This window comes from Centrocercus urophasianus, unplaced genomic scaffold (genome assembly GCF_019232065.1).
Source record: "Centrocercus urophasianus isolate 14NV4802_14NV808 unplaced genomic scaffold, USGS_Curo_1.0 seq_21, whole genome shotgun sequence".
Classification (NCBI taxonomy): Eukaryota; Metazoa; Chordata; class Aves; order Galliformes; family Phasianidae; genus Centrocercus; species Centrocercus urophasianus.
In genome coordinates this window covers 12,878,859-12,904,357 of record NW_024884767.1, presented here as the reverse complement: position 1 = coordinate 12,904,357, position 25,499 = coordinate 12,878,859, and the positions used below count along the sequence as shown (strand labels likewise).

The 25,499-nt window shown below is 35.6% G+C and overlaps 1 protein-coding gene across 1 annotated transcript in view; it reads left to right on the top strand.

Moving 5' to 3' along the window:
• SPTLC1 (serine palmitoyltransferase long chain base subunit 1) overlaps window positions 1-22,844 on the top strand; it is a 30,983-nt gene extending 8,139 nt beyond the window's left edge. Inside the window, exons 3-15 of the mRNA XM_042822962.1 lie at window positions 1,545-1,639; window positions 3,659-3,752; window positions 4,071-4,143; window positions 9,846-9,978; window positions 11,509-11,638; window positions 12,406-12,495; window positions 12,788-12,895; window positions 13,446-13,541; window positions 13,808-13,904; window positions 15,285-15,339; window positions 20,033-20,150; window positions 21,054-21,127; window positions 21,524-22,844. Coding sequence (XP_042678896.1) covers window positions 1,545-1,639; window positions 3,659-3,752; window positions 4,071-4,143; window positions 9,846-9,978; window positions 11,509-11,638; window positions 12,406-12,495; window positions 12,788-12,895; window positions 13,446-13,541; window positions 13,808-13,904; window positions 15,285-15,339; window positions 20,033-20,150; window positions 21,054-21,127; window positions 21,524-21,617 — 1,257 coding nt within the window. The 3' untranslated portion in view covers window positions 21,618-22,844. The remainder of the gene's footprint in view (window positions 1-1,544; window positions 1,640-3,658; window positions 3,753-4,070; window positions 4,144-9,845; window positions 9,979-11,508; window positions 11,639-12,405; window positions 12,496-12,787; window positions 12,896-13,445; window positions 13,542-13,807; window positions 13,905-15,284; window positions 15,340-20,032; window positions 20,151-21,053; window positions 21,128-21,523) is intronic.
• The last annotated feature ends 2,655 nt before the right edge of the window (window positions 22,845-25,499 follow it).

The following is a 25,499-nucleotide window of genomic DNA, read 5'->3' as shown; positions in this document are numbered from 1 at the left end:
ATGTTATATGCATCAATCTTTATAGGATGCTTTGTCTAGTAATCTGCCATCTGAAGTTATTTGCTGAATCTTGTTGAATGTGAGATTTACTGTGCTGTAATAAGTAGTAGTATATGGATTAGCATTTCAGTGCATGTACAACTATTTGCAGGGCTCCAGTGATCTCTTCTGCAATTGCTGAAGAAACTAAGAACCTTTTCTTACATGAATATGGCCATTTCAAAATAATGGATAAATTGAATTGTGTATTGTGTTATGTGTAATGGCATTTTGTTTCCTTTAAAGCATATGTCCCTTGGGTAAAATTAGAGTTAAAAAAAAAAAAAAATCTAACATGAAAAAAATAAAATGAAAAGGTATTTAAACTACTGCATCAGCAAAATATTAGAAATACAGATAACTATGTCCACATAAAAAGTGAATTTTTCATTTGTCTTTTGAAATAGACCTTTGCAGAGTTCTTGGGATACTAATTTATATATTTATTAATACTAATTTATATTCCAGAAATACTTAGAAACAAGATTATTCATTAGCTTAATAAAAAGAAACTGATGAAAGTGCGCAAAAGTAAGCACTATTCTGGCATGTAGTTTCCCTTTGATTTTAATTTGTTCTTGTACACTGAAGGTTTGAAAGAAAGTATTTAATAAAAACAACAACAACATTTCCAAGTTATTTTAAAAAACTGATTACAATTCTGTTATTCAGGTATTAAAATAAGTACCTTTAAAGATTCTATGGAAGTGTAACAGCTTTGTTGTCAAAAGTTAGTTAACAACGCTTACCTTATACTAGTAAATAATCCTCTTTTAGAATTCTTCTTGGTCGCTATAAAGAATGGTTTTGGTGGTTTTCCTTAGCAGTTGCTTATTTATGTGGAACTGGTCTAACGCAGCTGCCTTGCTGGTCCACCACAAATCTTTCAGAGATTCATTTAACTGATATTTTCTTGTATAGAGTACTTTGAAGATAAATATGCATTGGGTATTCTTCCATGATGAGATGGAGTGATGTGTGGTTTAGTTTTGTTGCTGTTGCCTCTTCTATGTCTTAAGTGTTTGGCAGTTTTTATTTTCTGGTGTGTCTTGATCATGTTTGTGTTGCTTTGCTTAGTATTTCAATGCCAGAGTTCTTTGAACAGCACAGTTGAAGACTTGAGAATGTGGAGTGTGGCAATTTATGTTCAATTGTTGTATGATTTGTGTTAAATTACATAGTGTAGAAGATGATTTTGATAACTAGAAGTAGACTAAATTAAATATTGATTGAATTTGTCAGGGACACCAAATTTGTATCTCTGTTCTTAATTATCATGAGACTTTTAATGCACCATCACAGTGTGTTTTTTACACATTCTTCCCTTTGAAGAACTCAGAGATTGTTGGTTGACCATATAGAGATATTACCAACCATGTGTCTCAGAAAGGTTATATGTAGTAGGGTATGTAATTTACTGCATAACTATTAACAACTGTCCATTTGAGTACAAGGACTTTTGTAGTGGAAATCCATTTTGAGCAATTTTCTTTTCTGTTCTTCAGGAAAAAGAAGAGTTGATTGAAGAATGGCAGCCAGAGCCTCTTGTTCCTCCTGTATCAAAAGATCACCCAGCTCTCAACTACAACATTGTTTCAGGGTAAGTCTAACCAAGGTAATTTCTGTTTTTTACTTTAATTAAAATATTTTGTATCCACATTTTAAGCATATTAATAGCAAACTATTTCCATATCCCTAAAATCATTTATAAATTAATTGCATTTTTAGGGGACAGAACTGAATTTGCCACTGAAGAGAAAGTCCTATTTTTGGAACCTTATCAAGATCCTTATTGAAATAATCTTTACCTCTTTGAATGTTTTTAATTTAGGGTTTTAGTTTGTTTTGTTTTTAATATTGAATGGATACTTTTGTCTTTGTCTTCATTCTGGTCTGTTTTTTTGATGGTAATTTGGTTTTAATTTTTTTTCAATATTAGCATGTTGTATACTAACTTTGAGAAAGAGGTTAGGGGATTCTGTGATCCTGTGAGGGGGATGTGTGCAATTAGAAGACACTGCAGGAGAAACTGATTTTTTGCCTAGCTAATTGGCACTTCATGAAAAATTATTCTTGAAATAATCAATTTGGACCATCAGAATGCTTGATGTGAAATTTGTTTTGAATGTACTGCCAGTCTCAACTGCTTTGCACGAGTCCAGGCAGATGATACGAAACGCTCTTCCGTTATCATCAACACTATAATCCTGTTGTAGAAGGTCACCAAGTTAATTAGGATTTGCCATTAGTGAAACTATGTTGGTTGTCACTTCTCTATTCTCTGTTTAACTTAGCCTTGTTTCCAGGAGTATCTGTTCCATGGTCTGCTGGGTAGAAAGGTGAGACTGACTGATCTGTAGTTTCCTGGGTCTTCCGTTTTAATAGTGATGGTGAAGTTTCCCCTTTCCCAGTCACTGAGATCTTCACTGGATTGCCACAGCTTCTCAAATGTGGTTGATCAAGTGGTATCCATCTCTTTACAGTTCACTTGGGACCCTTGGATGTGTGTGTTAGGTTGCACCTGTACATACTCAGATTTCTCAGGTGGTCTCAAATCTCATCACATCCTTTCTTGAATGACTGACTCTTCATTGTCCCTGTCTTTGCTTTTGCCATCTGTGGCTTGGATGATAGTTCTCAATTTTGTTATTTGTCAACACATAGAGAAATAGACAGATGTAAGGTTTTGTAATTGGCTTAGCTATGAGTTTCAGCACTGAGTGATTAGTTGAAGCTCTTGAGGTTATAATATTGAAGTGTATATTTGCTGAAACAAGATTGCTTTTAGAATACAGAACATACTTAAATTTAAAGCAGAAATACCTGTTTTTTCTTTAATTGCAATAATCTTTTATCTAAACCGTAACTTTTAGTGCAGATTTTATTTCTGTTCTCTGCTTATTATGTTGTTGTTCATTTGTTAATACTGCATATTTTCATGGTTTTTGTATTTCCTGATTACATGGTTTATTTAAACAATTATGGTTTAAAGAGAGTTGGAAACTCAATTAAACAGAATACTTATGTTTGTTTACAGTTAGCACAAGGCAGTAGAGGTTGGTATTATGGATTGCTTTATGATAAAAACATAGGTTTTCTAGAAATATTCAAGGCCTGTCTGAATGCCTGTATGTGCAGCCTGCTGTAGGGAGCCTGCTCTGCAGGGGGGGTTGGACTCAATGTCATCTCTAGAGGTCCCTTCCAGCCTCTGCAATTCTGTGATTCTGTGAAGTTTTAAGTACATTTTTATTGTGCAAGTAACTACCAATACAATTTCATTTTTATTCTTAGTACTCTTCCAAACAGATATAACTTTTAAGCTGAGAAGCATTTATCCCTGCAAGAGTCGTCTTTGTATGAATTAAGTTCTCAACAAAGAATCATGAAACTAAATAGGAAGATATTTAATAATACTTTATGAATATACAGGAGTAATGATTTTGCTGAGTTTAGCCTTAATATTAAACTTAAACATCAATTGCCAGTTAAAGAATAATGGAAATGAGGAGTATTTAGAACACTTGGTTAATAGGAAAAATGAAACTTGTGTGCTGTTGAATTGTTTATGAAAATCATGAATTTTCATTTATAACAATAGATCTCTATTAATTTTTTCCAGTCCTCCTACCCATAAAATCATTGTTAATGGCAAAGAATGTATTAACTTTGCATCATTCAATTTTCTTGGACTTCTGGATAATGAGAAAGTTAAGGTGAGTTCCAGTTACTTTACAGTGTGACAGTAGGAGCTGTGCTGGTGTGCTTCCTTGAAATTGAAAATTACTTCAGAAAGCACAAACTTTGCCAAGGGAATATGCTTCTAAAGCAGTAAATCTTATAATTTTGTGCTACTTGTCTTTTAACTGAAGTTTTATCTGATAAACATACTTGGAGCTAGCCAACCATTAGATTAGTATGTAATATTCTTGGTCATTAGAATTAAAAAAAAAAAAAGTCAACATGAACTCTGTAGAAGAATTAGTTACCAATTGCTGGGATAAATATTTCACATAATTTGTTTTATGTTAAAGAGTGCGGCTCAAGCGTCTTTGAAGAAGTACGGTGTTGGTACTTGCGGACCTAGAGGATTCTATGGTACTTTTGGTTAGTAATCTTTTTCTGATTTGCCTTTAATGTTTTTAAGACTGGTGTGGTAAGCTAACTAAATTAGTTCTGTGTGTAAGAAACTAATCATTTCAATTATTGTGAAGAAATGAAGTTATCCTTTAAAACAGTTTTTACTATAATTGGTAAGGATTGATAGCTAGCAATTTTGTTCCATTCTTTTTTTATACCTTTTCGTAATCTTTCTTACTTTCTAATGCTGGTGTTGGTGGAAAGTTTAAAAAAAAACAAAAATAACAAAACTACCACAACAACAAAAACAAAAACACCAGAAATTTACCAATCCTGGTGAATTTCAGTGTAACTTAGAAACATGTTTCTAAATAGACCACAAGAGGGCAACCTGATTTCTGTTTTCAATGGTAAATATTACTAATTTTATCTAAGCTTATCTAATGCTGTAGTCATAATTAAGTTTTTCTTTACTGATTACTTTATAGTTGTAATTTAGAAATTTTATCATGTGAGAGGGTGTTACTGAGGGTTTTCTTAATTCTGGTTAGGAAAAAGCAAGTTCTTAGTCTCTGGAAGTAGTTATTTACAGACATTGATACTGAAATACTGCTTGGAAACCAGAGAGTAATAAATGAATAACTGTACAGTTGGATGCTAAAAGCATCAACTCATTATCTTGTGAACTTTTTTGTCTTGTCAGAGGTATTGGAATTCATGGCGTGTTTGTACTCAAGTGATTTTTGTATCTTCGTTTAGCCTTGGCTTTAATTCTAGACTATTTAAAACTTTTTCAGGCTAGTCTTTTGAGTGATTGAACTGTTGCTCTACCTACTTCTTAAAAATGTCTATTTATCAGAATGAAGCTGAGTATTTGACAGCAGTCTTAAGAAACTTTCTGTTAATCTGTAGCTGTGATTCATTCCTTAAAAAAATAAAAGGGATAGCAGTCTGTTACTTGTGAGCTTTTATGAAGCTGCATTCCCTCAGTGACCATAGTTCCACATGGATTTGTTAAAATTCAAACAAGGTTTAAAATACACTGGAAAGCTCAAAGAAACTTATGGACTCTTTCTGTTGTAAGTCCAGGTTGAAATTAAGTGTTGTGAAATCCTGATTTTAGTGCTTCTTTGAAGTAATTTTTTAGAGCAGAATGTAGCTAGAGTACATTTTCTTTGCTAAATGAGAGATTCTCTGGTTTGTTCCCTGTCTCCTTTACAGGTGTAATCCTAAGTTCCAAACTGTTTAGCTTTTGTCTTTAATTTGACTACTGTTAATTGGTTCCTTTTTATGAGTAATAAATACACCATTTCACGAAACAGGAGGTATAATCTATGATATTGCTGCATGACATCACCAGTGAAGTGATCTTAAACTGAACTTTCTGAGATATCACTTTTCACAGGAAAAGTAATGGAGAAGTGCTTATAGTTTCCTCCTGCTACTGTATTGTATTTAATTGATGATTGTCACTCAAAATTATCCCCTTTATAAGTGCTGATATTTCATGTTAATATTAGAGGACTTTCTATTCTTCTCTCTGCCTGTTTATGGGGATTTTGTAGATTCAATGAGTTCCTATTAAGAGATTGTACATCTCAGAAGTGCATCCCTGTCTTTAGCCTTGAAATGTTTGTATCTTCACACAAATCTGAATCTGTACAGTAATGTTCTCTCTATTACAGGTGTGATGTGTGTCTGTGCTTTTGAGGGTGGTTTTTGGTTTAGTACTTCGGGGATTTTTTTTAGGCTGTTGGTTGGCTAACATTTCAATACCCTTCAGAAAGATGAAGACCAAAACAGGCTACCAAATAAAATGCATGAAAGTAGATGTGGGGCTTTGGTCTCAGTTATTCTGCTCTTGACTTGCATATGAGTACATGCTGAACAGTAAATTGGTACTTCACAGCTCTTTTTTACAGCATTAGCTTAATTAAGGTTTTATATGTACGCAGAAAGATGTTAACAATCATATCTTTGTGCAAATATAATCTATGTAGTGTTCTCAGTTAATGTAGATTAATGCAAGTGATGTAACCAAATGAAGGCATATAATAGCAATGAAGAATAGAAAATCAAGTAATATTCTGTTTTTATCTTAGTAGAATGGTAGTAAAAACAGAGCTGTAGACTTTTCAACCTTGCACTTACATAAAGCGTTCATTTCATTAAGTGACGATGTATCAATTTTGTGTATGCTATGTCTTTGTTATGCTATATATATATATATATATGCTATATATATTTGCTATGTTCTGACCTGTGCTTTTTGTCTTCAGTACAACTAACATTCTATCCGCGGTAGAATATGATAGATTTATAAAAATTTGGATCTTAACATGAGAATGGTTAAGATCAAAATGGTTAAATGGTTCGCCATCTGGTTATAGCTGACGTACTTCTTTTTGCCTACTGTTCATACCACGTGTTCCCTCAGTGTAGTGTTTGCTGTTGCTGACTAAAGTTCAGTGACAAATGTGCAAGCTTTTTATTTTTTAATTGTGATGACCTCTTTATCTCTGCCAATTTATTAGTTAGAGAATGTAGTGGTCTTTTATACTCAAACAAAGCATTTTTTCTCCTTTAGATATTAATAGCTGAGCTCTCAAAGCAATATTTTTATTCTTGTTTCCTCTAATTTTTAATTATGAATTTAGAAAAGCCAAGGCACAGATGGAACTTAACCTGGCAAAGAGAGTAAAAAAGAGCAAGGGATTCTGTAGGTGCATTAGTCAGAAGAGAAAGAACAAGAAGAATGTATTCCTTCTGATAAATGAGAAAACTGACAACAAAAGACATCGTGGAGAATGCTGAGCTACTCAACAAGTTGTTTCAGTCTTAGCTGATGATCAGGCTTCCCACATCTCACATCCCTGAATCACTGGGTGGGGGCTGTGGGAACAAAATCCCTCCTAAGTAAGAGCAAAGCAACTCTGAGACCACCTGATGAGACTGAATGTATACAAATATATGGGGCTTCAGCAGTCCTGAAAAGAAAGGAGTGTTGATTGATAAAAGATTCAACATGAGCCAGAAGTGTGCACTTGCAGCCCAGAAGACCAACTGGGTCTGGGTTGCATCAAGGGAAGTGTGACCAGCGAGGGAGGTGACCTGCCCCGCTGCTCTGCTCTCGTGAACACCTACCTGGAGTACTGCATCCAGTTCTGGGACCCACAGCACAAGGACATGGAGTTGTTGGAGCATGTCCACAGGAGGGCCATGAAGATGATCAGGGAGCACCTGGGCTGGTGCTTTTCAGCCTGGAGAAGAAAAGGCTCTGAGGAGATCTTGTAGAGGCCTTCCAGTACCTGAAGAGGCCTACAGGAAAGCTTGGCAGGGGCTTTTTGTAAGGGCAGGTAGTGACAGAATGAGGGGAAATATCTTTAAACTGGGAAAGGGTAGATTTTGTCTAGATAAAAGGAAGAAATTCTTTACTGTGAGAGTGGTGAGACGTTACAACAGATTACTCAGTGAAGTTCTGAATGCTCCCTCCCTTGATGCGTTCAAGGCCAGGCTAGATGGGACTTATAGCAAACTGGTCTAGAGGGAGGTGTCCCTGCTTGAGCAGGAGGAATTGGAGCTAGATGATTTTAAAGGTTCTTTCCAACCCAAACCATTCTTTGATTCTATGACATACATCCCAGGGACCTGAAAGAACTGGCTAATGTAGTTGCCAAGCCACTCTCCATCATATTTAAAAGGTCATGGTTCTCAGATGAAATCCCCGATGACAGGAAAAAGGGAAATATCACTCTAATTTTCAAAAAAGATAGAAATAAACTGGAAAACTACAGGCCAGTGAGAAGTGCCTGAGAAGGTCATGGAACAGATCCTGCTTTTGTTGAAGTATATGCAAGATGAGAAGATGATGTGAGGCAGACAGCAGGTCTTCGCCAAGGGAAGATTATGCCTGACCAATCTGGTTGCCTTCTGTGACAGTGACTTGTCAGTGGACAAAGGAAGAGCAAAGGATGCCATCTACCTGAACTTCCGCCAGGCTTTTGAGGTTGTCACACACAACAACCTTTTCTTTAAGTTGGAAAGATATGGATTTGAAAGGATGACTGTTCATAGGTAATTAATATATTTGTTGGCCACAGCTAGGCAGTAGTGGTCAACAACTCTATGTTCTGATGGAGGCTGGTGATGATGTGAAATTGTTCTTGACAACTGGGAGACTGTGAGAATAGGTAAGCTGAAAGCGACCTTCAAAGATACCGTGTCCAGCTACCTGAGCCCTTCAGGGCTAACCAAAAGGTAAAACATACTAATGAGGGCATTGTGCAAATTCTTCTTGAATGGGGCATCAACCACCTCCCTAAAAAGCCTGATCCGATGTTTGACCACTTTCAGAGTAAAGACATTTTTCATAGTGTCCAGTCTGAACCATCTCTGCTGCATCTCTGTGCTGTTTCTTTACATCTTGTCATTGGTTCCCAGGGAGAAGACATCAGCATATCCCCAGCTTCCTCTCTGCAAGAAGTTGCAGGGAGTGGGGAGGATGCCTCAGAGTATCCACTTCTCAGACTGGGCAGCCCTGGTGTTCTCAGCCTTTCCTCACGGTCCATGCCTTCCAGCCCTTTTACCAGCTTTGGTGCCTTCCTTCAGGAACATACGAGTGTCATAACATCATTCTTTTTTGTGGAGCTTAGAATTACAAATAGTATTCAAAGTGAGGTTGCACTGACATGGACTGTAGTGAGATAATCACCTCTTCTGATCATGTGGCTGTGCTGTCTTTAATGCATTGTGGTTAGGCTTCTTAGCTACTGAGGCACTCTGCTGGCTCTTGAACCTGCTGCCACCAGCACTCCACATCTCTTTGAAGACATTCTAAGGATCTCTGTTTGCCCCTACAACTTGTGTTTTTTTCACTTGATGATTCTCTGAATAATATTTTGTAGAAGAGTCTTGCACTGACAATGTTTTTGAATGATTAAAATAATCATTTATCACACAGAGAGGTTATTTTGCTTAGGCACAGTACCTAATGCTTTCGTTCACCTTTTTACCTCTGGCTGGTTCTAATGCAACAATTTATTCACTTGTGTTGTATTGTTCATGGCATTTCATTTCTAACACAGACCATTCTCACTGAATTGGTTTGGAAAATGCATGTGTGTATAGTTGTTCAAATTTATTTTGAGGATCTGTGGCGTAGAGAAGGCCACCTTTTGAATTAGCTGTATTGCATTCAGGAAGTAATATGTGATTGCACATAGTCTGAGAAGGGCAGTTTTCTGTTGTAATGATAGCTGTATTATATGCAGTGGAAACATTAGCTTGGAGGAACTGTCAGCCTGCTAGCAAGACTGAATTAATTACTATAAATTAGGTTGCTGTTTATTTTCTGCTGAAGTAATTATGTTCCCTAGTCACTGACCAGGAACCCTGCCTCATTTACATGTGATCTAATCAAAAGCAGATCTTAATTACCATTGTGTAAGAGTATGAGAGAATCACATTACTTAAATATTTTTCTAATCTTTCGAAGTTTTGGTTTAATATTGGTTTACTTGTCGTTTTAAGCAAGTTTTAATTAATTGCAGGTAGGTTTGGTGTGTGTTTGTTTGTTTGTTTTGAGAAGTTACTTTTTGTAAAACTTTTCCTACAAATGAACAGTAATTTAGTTTAGTTCAATTAGGTCATTTCTAAAAGCAAGGAGTTAGTCTTTCTGATATGAAAGCAGCTAAGCTGCCTTAGGACTTTTTATTTTTTCACTCTAATAGACGTGCACTTAGAATTAGAAGACCGGCTAGCAAAATTCATGAGGACAGAAGAAGCTATTATATACTCATATGGATTTGCAACAATTGCCAGTGCAATTCCTGCGTATTCTAAACGAGGGGACATCGTGTTTGTGTAAGTATTGTTTTCTCTCTGGAGAATTACAGATTCAGGAGTTTTTCTTCTGATGTCTCGCTTTTATTATTGTAAATCAAATTAAACCATTTGTTTAGAAAATGATGCCATTTTGGATCAAGTATTTAGTTGTAGAAAGTTTAGATACTCCTTTGCCAAATATTTCAAATCAAATCAGTCACTGCTTTGTTTGAGGGAAAGACTTGAGCAGACTTGAGCACTCAGCTTAACAACAACAACAATGCATCCAAACAAACTGAAAAAGACTTAGACTTGTGTATGCAAGGATTAAGTATGATATCTAGATTTTTCCCTAGAAAATGTGTAGTTGTATTTGATTTTCTTCTACTTCCTGCTGACATTTTTTCCTTTCCTATGTGGCGGTTGTTCCTCTCATACATATCTGCAAGGAATTGCTTGGGTAAAGATCACTGTAAACAGAACATCTAAAAAGGATCAAACTAAAGATTCAGCAAGCACAGTATATGGCCCTAGGAGTAACTAGTCATAATTACTACAGGGACAAATAAAGAAATAATAGCAAAACTCAGAATTTCCTGAGGCAAAGAGGAGGGCTTGGATTCTTTAGAAGTTGGTGGATTTTATTATCTTACAATTTTTTTTTTTTTTTTTTTGTACCTAAGAATCTAATAGTCAGAATACTCCTATGGATGTGTAATTTCACAGTTTAACTTGAACTTTCTATGAATAAATATCTTTAAGTGTTACACTTACTGATTAAAATTGATGCATTTGATTTTTAGAGAATGAACTGATGCTGTTTCTTACTTAGTTGTGCAAAAAAGCACAACTTCTGAATCAGTTGAGTTGTTTGTATGTTTTTTGAGATAAATGACCAGTACTGGATATTATATTCAAAGTGTCACTGTATCCAGGAGTTAGGTTTCAACTATTTCAACTTCTCTGCAACAAAAGATCTTCTCACTTTACTTTAAAGTACCTTGTTTGAAATTACTGCAGTTAGCATGTGCAAAAAGTTTGGTTTAGTTGCCACCTTAAAAGGTTGCTGGACTTGCTTACCTACCTATGAAATTGCATACCACATTATACCCAGAAGTTTGCTTTTCCAGGACTTAGAAATGGTGGGTAATTCTTTGATCACCAAGGCAGCAATACCTAAGGGATATTAAAAAGAAAGTTTGAGATTATTAGAGGACCTGATCACTGCAATTTTATACAGGCACATCTTTGTAACAGAACAAATGGAGTGAGAGCTTCTGGGATGACTACCTGGTCCATGAAATATGGTGCTCCTATGAATTGCTGTCACAAAAGGACCAGTGTACACTTAAAGAAAAGAGAAAGTGCTTGTAGTATAGGGAAGCTAAGAAACTTTGGAATGGTTTTTTCTAAGTGTAAATAAAATTTATTATGCCTTAATAACTCTGCTTTTAACTACCTGTAAATACAGGTATCTGCTCAAAAGTAGTACAATCCTAGCAGTTGCTTTTCTACTTTGAATTGACATTAAACTAAGTGTAAACTTAGAAGGGCTTCCTGTATTTGCAGAGATGAAGCTGCATGCTTTGCTATTCAAAAGGGATTACAAGCATCTCGGAGTAATATCAAATTATTTAAGCATAATGACATGACAGACCTTGAACGACTGTTGAAGGAGCAAGAGACTGAAGATCAAAAGGTACACTCCTTACAAAAATATCTTAGTTTTTATGTCTCTTCTGTCCCTTTTAGTGCTTTTAAACTGGATTCTATAATTGAATGGGCCCGATACTTACAGGTTTTTTTTGTAAATCTGTATTGAGCAATTAATGTTGCATGTTTAATTAAGATTGACTTTACTTATTACATTAATCACTGTTGTGCCTGGCAGTGAATTCACAGGCATTGATGGTAGAGGAATATCTCTACGGGTCTATGACTGGTGTATGTTGATTTGGGTTTTCTTGCAGAGCTTGCATTTTTTGATCTAAAAATTTGTGTAACTGTCTTCAATTTATAAATCATGTGAGTTAATTAACAGTTTCAATGCCACACCACAAAATCAACTCAGAAGTGGCTAGTCCTAACCCTCAAATTTACATCAGCAACATGATTTTTCTTTTTTTTTTGTTTTTTTTGTTTTTTTGTTTTACCTTTCTTAGACACCTTTCTTGTCTTGCACTCAATTCTTAAGATGTTCTGCCTTCAAAAATAAGGGTCAGTTCGATGGTTTACTCCTCATTCTGACAAATACAAGAGGGTATCCAAAAACAGCAACTAAAACCAGGGCCAGCAAGCACAAATACTCTGCTAATATGAGTTGTAAAATGCTTAGGTGAAGAGGTTACTTGAAAAGGCAACATTATCTTCCTTTCCTTCTCATTACTTTCTTTTCTTACCAACCAATTTTCAGAGCTTCACTTGTTACTAATTGTTGAAATTAACTGAAACCATTTGTTTCTTAAGAATCCTCGCAAAGCCCGTGTAACTCGAAGGTTCATTGTGGTGGAAGGGTTGTATATGAATACAGGAGACATTTGCCCTCTTCCAGAATTGGTAAGAGGTTTTGAATTGCCTTTTAAAGTAGATATTTCTACAAAAGTAGAAAATTTTATATGCAGCCTGTGGTATTTATGAGATTTAATGGTAAAAACAATTTTAAATTTTAAATTTTAAAACATTTTTTTAAATACCTTTAATGACTGAACACTACTGACATTTAGAGCTGACATTTCTGCAGTATTCCGAATATTGTAGTTGTCTGTCTTAACAATGTCATCCTTCACCCACTTTATGACCAAATTTTAATGGTTGTTACTTGTATTTTATATAATTTGCACTATTTTAGATAAAATTGAAGTATAAATACAAAGTTAGAATATTTTTGGAGGAGAGCCTTTCTTTTGGAGTCCTTGGAGAACATGGAAGAGGAATCACTGAACACTTTGGAATAAATGTAAGTGCCATATTTTTTGCCTTTTTTGTTGTGAACAAGAGATTTGTGCAAAAACAATTTACAGAACTAGTTTCTTATGTCTGTGATATCTGAAATACTTACTAGTCTCAGGTCTCTGCATTTTTATTTCACCTGCTTACTTGAAATCTTTTTTTTTCCTAATACTTGTGAGAAGTATTGTAAAAAATTTTTACAGTTTCACAATTTTATTCTCATTTTGAATGCTCAGTGAGATAATGATTGCAGTGTTTTCCTGCCCCATATGCTTCAAAATACCATGCTTACACAGAAATATTTGAATCTTAGGGGTATGTCAGAAAATTTTCTCTGTTTATAGCCAGCCCATGTTGTTATATTGCCTTTTTCTCCAGTGGGGAGAAAGTAGGAAAACTTTTCTTGGTTCTCTTATTGCTTATATCTTCATTCTAATATGTGATAACATGATGCGTCTTCTCCAGTATTCATGAAAATATTAAGAAGATAAATATCTTCTATACTGCTTTGATGTAATTAAAGGCATCTCTTAATAACTTGTTAATTTAACTTGCAGATTGATGATATAGACCTCATTAGTGCAAACATGGAAAATTCACTGGCTTCTATTGGAGGATTTTGCTGTGGAAGATCGTTTATAATTGACCATCAGGTAAGTCTTTTTTTTTTTAACATGATGTGGCAAGATGAGTTACACAAACATTAGTAACTGGTATCAATTTGCCAGGAGTAATATGATATGCAACATTTGATTCAGTTTAGAAACCGACTAGTTTTGAGAAACATTGCGTATGAGTTGAAAATCGGTTTTTCATTACTTCCATTAGCCTAGTGATGTGGAGAACAGGTTTAAATATGTGCAAATGAAGATACTGTCAATATTGCTATAAATAAAAAGGTGTATTTTTTTCTCCATAGCGATTGTCTGGTCAAGGCTATTGCTTTTCTGCATCCCTGCCTCCTTTATTAGCTGCTGCTGCTATTGAGGCTCTAAACATTATGGAAGACAATCCAGGTACTTAATTCTGAAGAAAAATCCCTTAAGAAAAATCGTATTCTTGAGTCGTTTTTCAACCCAAAACAACTACTATTCAGTTTAATTCCTCACCCGTTTACTCTTTTACATCTTCTCTCCTTTACAGCTGTTTAATTTTACGTGTGTAAGTTTTTCACTCAGAGGTGGTGAAGCACTGGAAGAATTTGCCCAAAGAGGTGGTGGATGCACCATCCCCGGATGCGTTCAAGGCCAAGCTGGATGTGGCTCTGGGCAGCCTGGTCTAGTGGTTGGCAACCCTGCACACAGCAGGAGGGTTGAAATTAGATATCTTTCAGGGTCCTTTTTAACCCAAACCATGATTCTATGAAGTTTTAGTTTACATAATCTTACATTATGCCTTTTTTTTTTTAACATCTTTGATGTTTCCTTTCTTTGTCACTTGTATTTAGAAAGGAAAGAGATGATAGTCATTAATCACCAAATAAGCAATTATTCTACTTTGTAGACTTGTAAGAGATTTCTTCCTTGAAAATAAATACCTTTAAAACAAATAGAGAAAGATGAAGTTATAGACATAGAAGTAGGGATGTATTTGCTTCATACTGAACAATCCATTCCTTTCCTGTTGGCATTCCCGAATTTTTTTCTCCTCTAAATGAGCATCCAAACAGGTGTATTCTGTCATCCTGATGGAAATATATCTGTGATTCTGGCAGCACCAAGTAGAGGACACTTTAATAAGGCAAGTTAGGCAAGAGTTTTGGCTCTAAGAATCGGAGAATTGCTTTTGTTCCTGGAATCGAAGAATGAATTTTTTTTGGTGTGAGAAACATATATAATAAGGACAAAATTGTCCCAGTTTTGTATTTGTTTTTAATATTCATTAGCATAAGCAGGTTGGAAGAAACCTGGAGACAAATGTAGTATTTAATTTGTCACAAATAAAAAGCAGTGGGTTTGTGTATTCCATACCTGGTCTTCAGAAATTAAATGAAAATAGGAGAAAAGAAAGATCCATCAGTCGAAATTTTCCATTTAAGAATCTGCAGTGAGTGGGTGAGAGGATCAAGGTGCAGAGCCTGCATAACTGTAGACATTTTATAGATAAGTTTGTAAATAAGTTAAATCTGTAATTTCAACCTCTTTTATCAAGCGTTAACATCTTTTTCCTATGATCATGAACCACCTGGATTTTGTCAGCTCTGTGATTTCCTTGCAGAAATGGGAATCAGGAGCATTTTGAAGAATAGTGAAGGGAGTTACATCTTCTATTTACATTTATCTAAATATACATATATAAAATATCTCTTAGATTTTCCTATTTTTTAATCATGGATTTACAAAAATTTAAGGTAGAAACAGGCGATATAAGCTTTTTTTTTTTTTTTTTTTGTCTAGACATTTTTCAGACTCTTCGGGCTAAATGCAAGCGAATTCACAGTGCTTTACAGGGGTAAGTGATTCCAAGTTTTTAAAACCTGTTGAAATGACATTATGCCTTATTTCTAGAAGGGATGTTTATAAGCCCTTGGACAATTCAGTCTTCAGAAGAGTGTTACAGCTCATAATAGTGCAAAGCATATTGAAAAGATTGCTTAAATAAAATCATTTTGTGTGCTAGTAGCTGGAGTTCTAGCTTAGCAGGTAAGCTTTCAGATGTCTCAAAGAGTCTTGCAATCAGCTTTTATACCGTATTGTTCTTCTGTATGAAACCTGAATCTTAAACAGCAATAAAATATTGATTATTCTGGAGACATACAGCAAACTGCTAGAATTAATTGGAAAATAAAGTTTCTGTTTCAAGTTCTGTAACCATTTTAGGGGATGACTGTTTGACTAATAGCTTTTTTTGATTGATTTTATTAATAAAAATATATACATTGAATAGTTTCAAGAATTATCAATTATATTATAATATAATATTAATAAATTATATTTATTATTTTAGAATTAATTTTCTTCTTCAGTTTTCTGTTGTGCTTTACAGGAAGTGAAGAAAATTTTACATGCAGGAAATCTGTGGTGTGTTTATAATTATTCTGCCTGGTTTTAATTATTTATTTTTAATATTGGCCATTTTTTCTGTATGAATTACTTGGTATTTTAAATAAGCATCTGTATTCTGATAGCGGTCTCCTGCTTCACCCTATGTTTTATGCTAGAGCGTTAGTTGTGCTCAAATTCTTTGGAGTAGTCTTGGTCTTCTTTTGCTGTGATTTATTTCAAATTTGTTTGAAATACTATTGTTTTTACGTCAAAAACACCTGGACGCTGTTATGCTTGAAATATTTTGCACTCACTTTAGAACTATGTGTGTCTCCTTTCTACTAGTAGAATGTTGTGACTAAGCAAAAAGGAAAATAACTGTAGTATTTTCTCTCTTCTGTCATTTTGAAGTGGCAATTGTAAGTATGTTTAAGTACAGGAAGAATTTGTCAACCTTTTACTCATCAATATCCAGTGCAAAACAGTAGCCTTTAGGACATGGCTGACCTTTTAAAATCCTGCGGTTGGTTCTACCTTACTTAATCAATTAAATTCTTTATACGGTTAATGTAGTCACAAATTAATACATATCCAAATTGCTTAAGTGTCCCCTAATAGGAGTTTTGAATTATGAAAAATACAGTGGTAACAGAGAAGTCCAAAAAAAAAAGCAAAACAGCAAGGGAAGAAGTTACTTCTTGGTCATTCTGAGGAAGAACTTGGAGGACTTAACAGTACAAGGCAATTGGGCAAAGCTTTAGCTGATTAAAAAGTTCATTACACAGTGTTGGAGGAAAGACTTGAGCTAATATCTACAGGATCATGTGTTTGTTTTTTTAATCAATAAAAATGCTAGAAAAAGTCTGCAATGGTTCAGAGGGATGGCAAAGTTTTGAGAGAGGTTCTTTGTGTTTATTGTAATACTGTTGCATTAAATACTTTCATCTTCCTTGCCTGACGATGGCTACTGCTCAACTGCAACTCTTCATTATATTCTTGTGACAGGTGAACTACTGGTTTAAGAGAGAGCATAGAGGAAAAGTAGAATTGTATATAAATAATGTGAAAAGGAACACACAGCTCTTCTCCTTTCTTCATGTACAGTAAATACAGTGACAGTAACAAATTAAAACCAACCTTAAGTGCATATCTATGGAAGAAATAGAAGAATTCTTCTGAAACCCTTATAGAATTACTTTCTTATTATCTGGGGTGGTTTATGTACCATAAAAGAACAGTAACAGATGGAATACCTGTCACAAAAAATCCTACCTTCATAAATAATCTTAGGTAATGTAAATTTCTGTCTTGTATTTTAAAACGTCTAGTATCTTAATAAATATATGAAGAAGCTCTCTTGCAGGAATACAGGATGCAATGGGAACAGAAGTTTTGCCTGTTCCAGATGCCTGACAGTATTAGATAGTGTCCTTTAAATAGTTCATTACTTACGACTTATCCTGCTGAGATTTTTTTTCAATAAAGTTTTCATTGAGGTAAAGCAGATTTATTTCTAAAGTTTTCCCCTCCTGGCGAAACTTGATGGTTTCTCACTGAGACCTCATCCTAGTTTTCTGTTCAGAACACTGGCTGTGATTAACATCCTTTTCTATGACTATCCTTTCATGCAGAATTCCCTACAATTAAGAGCTTATTCTTATCATTCAGTTCTCCAGTTTGGCCTGATAACTAACACAAAGAGCCTAGTATACCTTTTGGACTTGGTAAAATTACATGCATACTAGCACATTAATGGCAGGAGACATCCCTGGTCTCTGGAGCATGCTTGTTTTCTGTTTCATTGTTAGAATGGTCTGTGGCATGGATTTGGCCCAAGCTGAGCAACACACTTGAAATTAACTCCTGGATACGGTTCAGGAATTAGCTAGTCAGGAAGCATTCCTAGTAGACAGATAGATGTGGCCACCCTGAGTTGGAGACTCGAATTTTTAAAACTATGGATGTGGGTCATTCCATATTTGTTGGCCTTAAGACCAGCATCATCTAGTCCAACCATCCACTTACCGCCAACATTTCCTCTCTAAAACATGTCCTTTAATAAAGTATCTGCTCTATTTTCCAATACTTGAAAGGTGATTATAGCAAGAGCAGGGCTGATCTCTTCTCACTGATGACAGGTGACAAGACGAGGGGAAATGGCCTCAAGTTGTGCCAGGTGTAGATTGTATATCAGGAAAAAATTATTTACAGAAAGGGTTGTTAAGCACTGGAATGGGCTCCCCAGGGAAGTGATTGAGTGACCATGACTGTGTGTTTAAAAACAGTTTGGATGTGATGCTTAGGGACATGATTTAGCAGAGGGTTGTTAGAGTTACGGTAGTATGGTTATGTTGTGGTTGGACTTGATGATCTTGAGGGTCTTTTCCACCCTGAGGAATTCTATGATTCTATCTAAATGTTTCTTGAATACCTCTAGGAATAGTGCCTCAACCACCTCTGTTGGCAGCTCATTCCAGTGCTTCTTTTTGGAGAAAAAAATTTTCCTAATATCCTACCTGAACTTTCCCACACACAGCTTGAGGCCATTCCTTCTCATCACTAGTTAAATGGGTGAAGAGGCCAACCCCCACCTCACTGCAAGTTCCTTTCGGGGAGTTGTACAGTGCAGTGAGGTCTCCCCTGAGCCTCCTCTTCTCCAGACTAAACAATCCCAGTTCCCTCAGCCACTCCTCATTAGAATTGTGCTCCAGACCCCACACCAGCCTTGTTGCCTTTCTCTGGACATGCTCTAGTACGGAGGGACGATCACCTTCCTGCTCCTGCTGGACCTCACTATTTCTGACATAAGCCAGGATGCCGTTGACCTTCTTAGCTATCTGAACACACTGCTAGCTCATGTTTAGCTGAGTATTGACCAACATCCCCAGGTCTATTTCTTCCACACAGCCTTCCAGACACTCTGCCCCAATCTTATAGTGTTACAAGGGGCTGTTGTGGCCAAAGTACAGGACCTGACATTGGTCTTGTTGAATTTCATCCTGTTAGCCTCAGCCCAGTGATCCTGTTTGTCCAGATCCCTCTGTGCAGTCTTGCTACTCCTAGGCAGATCAGTGCTTCCTTCCAACTTGATGTCTTCTGCAAACTTACTGAGGGTACACTCAATCTCCTCATCCAGATCATCAGTGAAGATATTAAACAGAACAGGCCTCAGTGTTGACTCCTGAAGAATACCATTTGTGATCAGAGTTATATACGTCAGGACTGTAGCAACCAAATTCTAAGGTGCTGATTAACAGCTGTCTTCAGCTACAGACATGAGAGCAATTCTGTTGGAATTACTAGTGTTTAGATGAGCTTCTGATTAAGTAGCAGAAGGCGCTTTAAAGATTTTCTATAGGAAATCAATAAAAATCAAAAATTTTGCCAAAAATAAAGCTTATTTCATATCATCACATAAGCAGGTAGAAAGGCTTATCATTATTTATTTTCCGAACTATGACTCTGAAGACTCAAGTTTGCTAGCTGTGTTTTCATTAGTAAAATAGGAACATATCCTAACATTTTTCTTCATCTTTGGAAGGATCCTTCTACAATTTTTCAGTCTTTTGCAAAAGTTATTAGTTAGAACTAAGTAATCTAGAAGTAAACTAGTTAACTAGTAAACTAGAAGTTCACTAGTCAGAACTAGTTATTGTTTCACAAATTTGCTAAAACTACATTTAGTTAACTGCAAGAACGGTGCTCTCTTGTTTTGTTATTTTTGCCTACTGTGAACTGAAGTGTACATGTTTGGCCTGCATTATTATAATGAATAGTATAGATATAGATAAAAGTATAATAGATATGGAGAAAAGTGGAAGTAATCTAAAACAGCTAGGGAAAAGTAATAGAATGCACCAGAAAAAAAGTGCTTCAGTACTGTAATTTGAATAATTGTACTCAGGCTTTTGTCAGTATTTTCAGGAATGCATAGCTTCTGTGAAGATTATTAAGAGCAAATATGTTCCTGTACGTATTGATTTTTATGCTGTAAATACTAGCATGGAAAGCTATTAATGAACAGCTATTTTTAATGTTAAAAAAATTTAATATTTTCTGTGAAACATCCTTCTCACTTCCTTATCTGGAAAGCAGAAACACTTACTCTCTAGAACTTCAACACTTATGTACTAGCGTGTGGGTTTTTGGTTTTTTTTTAGGATTTCTGGCTTAAGAGTAGTGGGAGAATCGTTTTCTCCAGCATTGCACCTAAGGTTGGAAGGCAGTTACGGATCTCGAGAAAATGATGTGAAGTTGCTCAAGAGAATTGTGGATTATGTAAGTGTCCCTTTAACAGTTAAAATATATCATTGCTTTTCAATGTGATAGTGAATGAAATTCAAATGCATGGAGTGACTTGTGGGTAATTTGTAGAGTATCCTGTTGGAATGTCTTGCAGGAATGCTACAAGAAATCTGCTTCTTCACTGAGTCCAGGGCTACTAAAAAACATCTTTTACCAATTTTTCGTTGCACATGTTTAGTTTTGTAACATTTGACAAAAGTACATATTTCTTGTTTATACTTTAGAATATGGTGTTATCCTGTTGTGTACTTCAAAACTCAAGTTCAGAACAATTGTTTAGGAAACTTCTATGATGTTCAAAGGAAACTAGGCTATTGTCTGAACAGAGTTCAGTTGGTGTATTTTAACTATTACATACTTAGCTTTCAGTACTTTTGCATATTTGCAGCAATTTTTTGTGTGTGAAGAGAATCCCATGTTTTGAATATAGTATCTTTTTTTTCTATCTGTACATTGGCTTACTTCCTCTATTGTAAAATAGATGGAAAGTGATGGGGATATTTTAGATTTCAGGTGGCAGATACACAAGACTAAACCACAGACAAAAACTAGATTATCCTTGAAAATACTCTGAAATTTGTTTGAATGGCCTAATGAACATAGCATTTTTGTCGAATTATTTGGCGAGGAAAGCTGAAGAAGCTACATCTAACTTCCCCAATTTTATCTTTTATTAAAATTAAATACTCTTTCTTGCACAACCGCCAAAACTTCCATTTAGGGAAGAGTTATCGTGACACAGTAGTAGTGAAGTAAGTTATATGCATTCGATGATCTAAATGATATACCTTTAGAAATTGCCAAACTCTGTTTTTATCTAAACGATCAACCTTGTGTTTTGTTTTCTTTGGTTTCTCTCTGTGCTTTCATCCATAGTGCGAAAATCGTGGTATTGCATTAACTCAGGCCCGCTACCTGGAGAAGGAAGAAAAATGTCTTCCTTCACCCAGGTAAGTAGAAAATCAATATATTATTTCATTTTATGGGATATGACTCTATGTATGTTTTCATGCAGCAGAATTTTGAGAAAAGATTCTGATGCACTGAAGTAACAACTATATCTGAACTACCTGAACCCTAACAATCAGTATGGCACGGTCTTTGCCTGTTTACCAGGCATGTTTCATTGAGCTGTGCGTGTGCAGAAACAGAAAAATTTCTCTCCACTTGTAAATATGGAGAACAGGGTGAAAATATTCTGACCATTTCTACATTTGCTCATGTGTCTTGTGTCTGGTTGAATTTGAATTACTACCTAGAGCTAGTAATTTTAATGTTAGTACAGGAAAAACCTAAAACTGAAGACAAGGATTATATGTGCGTATGTTGTGGTTTTCTTTTTCTAGTATTCGAGTAGTGGTAACAGTGGAACAAACAGAACAAGAACTGGACAAAGCTGCATCACTTATTAAGGAAGCTGCAGAGTCTGTACTGAATTAACCCACAGTTTTGGATTCCTTTTTCCTCAAATTATAAATGTTTTACACTGTATAGTGAACTCCACTTCAGATATTAAAGCTTATCCACCATAGACATTAAAGTCTATCTAATGAGATTGTTTCAGGATAGTAAAAATACAGTGATGTATAGAATCCTGAATTTTGAAAATGGTGAATGACGCAATGTACTTAAAATTCAAAATCTACGAAACATTCCTAGAAATGAAATATCACTGTTGCATGCAGGTCTTTTTCACAGGTTTCATCTTAAAAAGCCTTAAATTTATTTCTTCAACCCCCTAAATGTTACCACATACATGGAGAGAGAGAGAAGAGGAAAATATGTATACATATGTATATAATTCATTTTTTTCTCAATAAGCGTCTAAAATATGTATCTCAGTATGTAGGAAGTTCACTTGCTTTCAGAATGAAATACTAATGAAATACTAATACTAATAGTACCTTAAGAGAGAAATAACACATTAAGAGATAATTTTGTGCTGTATTGCGTCATTCATCGTGGGAACTTCAATTCTTACTTGTTTATATCTTTTTAACCATTTCTGAAAGCAGTTTCTCAGAATGCCTAGTCAGATGATTGCTATCAAAATGTAAACTAATGTTTAACACTGTTTGCATACTGCATTTCGTATGTAAATATGCATATTTGATTTTATGGGTGAGATTTTTCTTATCAACTTGAACACCTAAACTGAAACCTCCAAATTGTGAGAGTATTGCAGTATCACTATAGTGTGTTCAGTCAGGGGTCTTTCGCACCACCAGTTTTGAAGAGGAGGCATAAACAATGTGAAGAACTAAAGTTTTGAAATGGCAAATGAATATAAGCTTTTTCAAACAGCTTTGGAGCACTAAAATATGTGTATTAAGTTATAGCTCTGAACAGCTGCTATCCATTAGAGTAATTAATTAGTAATATTTGGAGTTTTATGCTCTTGTAATTTGCAGTAGTCACAGATGGATAGAAACATAACACCAATCTGAAGAAATTGGTAAGGATGGATGACAGTAAGCCATAGCTTTTAATAAAATAAAAATGTATTTCTGCATATTTTTAACAATACCAGTTCAAAAAACGTTGTGTTCTACCTGATCTGTATTCGAGTTGTTTTATACTTATTTTTGTTTTTGGTTGCTGCTACAAGGACTACAGTACTATTTTTGAGAAAGATCACTGTTTAAATAAACATTTTATTCAAATTTATATATATTATGTACTTAGTCATGTACTTAGTAGCATGATTCAGCCATATTTTGTAGAGTATTCTGCATCAGATGAGCGTAGTCTGTGTTGTCTCCTTCAGTTCTTAATGACTCCATCTTTGCTGTGATTTTCCAAAACTTCTGAACTTTGTCTTTTTAGATAAAACCTGCTGAAGTTACTCTTGAGCACATTTGTTACTGATACTGCCAGTACTAGCAATACTCAAATAGTTTTTTGTGTACAGCAGACGCTTCATCACAATGTACAAAAGTATTCATATTGCATTTACATTTACATTATTCTGTCTTCACTTTGACTAAAATCCTGTGACAAGCCAACTATGTTAAAAAGCAAAAATGTGAGGATGGAAGCTGATTCCTGTTTTGTGGACTAGAACTGACATGCCTTTTCAAGAGCAATCAGCCTTCTCAGATTCTTAAGAGATTCTGAGAGATGGAAATAAGAACTAACCGGTAGGCATTGAGCTTGTGACCCATTTTTGGTTTGATAATACAAAACTGAATTTTCAAATAAAATCAAGCTCTTTGGCTGAGAACAAATGAAGGGGTTGGATTCCATTGCAGCATTATTGTTTTAGAGTTCAAGGTAAGTCTATGAAGCTAGACAAGTAACTGATCAGCGTTAATATAGAAGGTTGTAGAATCCATACTGACTCCTTCCATTTTAAATCGTCCTGAAATAGAGGGTTTTTGTTGTTGTTGCACTCTCGAGAACTAGCAACAAGCTTTAAGTCTGTGGCAGATTTGTTTTGTTTTCTGTTGTTTTTTTTTGTTTTCAAGTAAAGTGATGAAACCTGAATTCACAGGAAGTTGAGCAGGACTTCTGTCAACTTCAAAACTTTTCTCATGACACCAAAGTTCAAATATGTTGTTAAGAGCTGTTATCATTAATTCACATAGCAAACACATATCCAGCATTAAAACATTGATAAATCTGCTTTTATCAGTTTTTTGCTTCAGTAACTGTTTAGGAAATCTGCACTTGGATGACACTAAAGTGGATTTCTTTCTGTTTTTAGCAATTCAGTTATTGTTACTAATGTGTTTTCTGCTTAGAGGTTTTAATTTCTCTTTGAGAAATTCTCAAAGAGAAATTGAAACGCTTAAGCAACATACCGGGTGGGAGAGAGATCCCTTGTTCCTACCCCTTATAGTTCTTTACATAGAGAGTGGTGAATTGCTGGAACAGGCTGCCCAGAGAGCTTGTGGATGCCCCATCACTGGAGGTGTTCAAGGCCAGGTTGGATGGGGCCCTGGGCAAGCTGGTCTAGTGTTAGATGGGGAGGTTGGTGGCCCTGCCTGTGGTGGGGGTTTGGAGATTTGTGATCCTTGAGGTCCCTTCCAACCCGGGCCGTTCTGTGATTCTGTGATTGTCAGTCTGACCATGTCTGGTCCTTTTTCTCTCTTCTGATAAATGTCTCTGTTTTACATGAAAAGCAGGTGAAGAAAAAACAGTGACTAGGGGAAAATGTTCAGGTTGGGAAGATAGCAGGTGGCAAACTTTTGACATTAGAAAATCAGACGTGGAAGTCTATTAACGTGCTTAAATCCTTAGTGCTCTTTGCTGATAAATGTATGGACAAGCCGGTTTTAGTTGTTTTGTGGCTTTGTTTGGATGACATGGGGCACTTTCACTAATTTCTTCAGATGCTGGAGTGAGATTGGGGTCTTAGTACACAACAGGAAAGATATTTAGGATCAAAAGCATACAGGCTCATATCCTGAACTGTGGCAATGAGGCATGGACTCAGACGTGAACGATCCAAATCATTTATTATATGTTCCCACATAACCTCTAAACATTCACAAGATTCCTTTTGAGCTTTCCCATTCACAATTACAACTTTCCCATCTGCCTTTACATGTCAACAAAGTATTGCACAAACGCTCCTTAGCCATGCATGCAGGTGCTTATCCAACCAGAGCCATGGACTGTTCCTTTGGGTTTTTTCTTCTAGAGCTGTCCTTGCTTCTCAGTGTTGCTTTTTCATGTTGTTTGTCTTGCTTCATAGCTGCTGCTCTGAATAGTCTTTTTTGTATTCTCACCATTCCCCCTTTTTTATTTATTAGCAAACTACCACCACTATTTACTCTAAAATAATAGCACTACTTATATTAATAACATACTAATCAGAACTCAATCAAGGCCTTGATTGAAAACACTAAAAACATAAGAAAAGAGTTACACAGAAGGTCATGAGTTTTTTTAGCTGATATGTGCACACTCAGGCAATCTTAGACAATTCCATGAGTGGGAAATGGAAGATCCCTAAGTTAATGTGCTATTACTTATTAACTCCTGAGAGACAGCAAAACACCGAAAAGGAGAGAGAAGGAGCATGCTGGCATTGGATGTGATAGGCAGTGCCAGCAGGGCATCCCCTGCTTTGAAGTGCACTTTTCCTCTCTCACCCGCAACAGACTCCTGCTTTTATTCCTCTCGGGGTCTGCATGGTTTTTTGTATGGAGGTCTCTGTGACCAATGTGTGATGCAGAGCCCAAGCGGAACACCTGCTCAAAAAACAAACTACCGAAGCTAGCTCTTTCTACAAACAAAACAGTTGCAGAAAGTATTCACAGTCACAGCTGCTTATTCCCACGGTTTCTTGCTGACCAAAGTGAGAATGTTGCCATC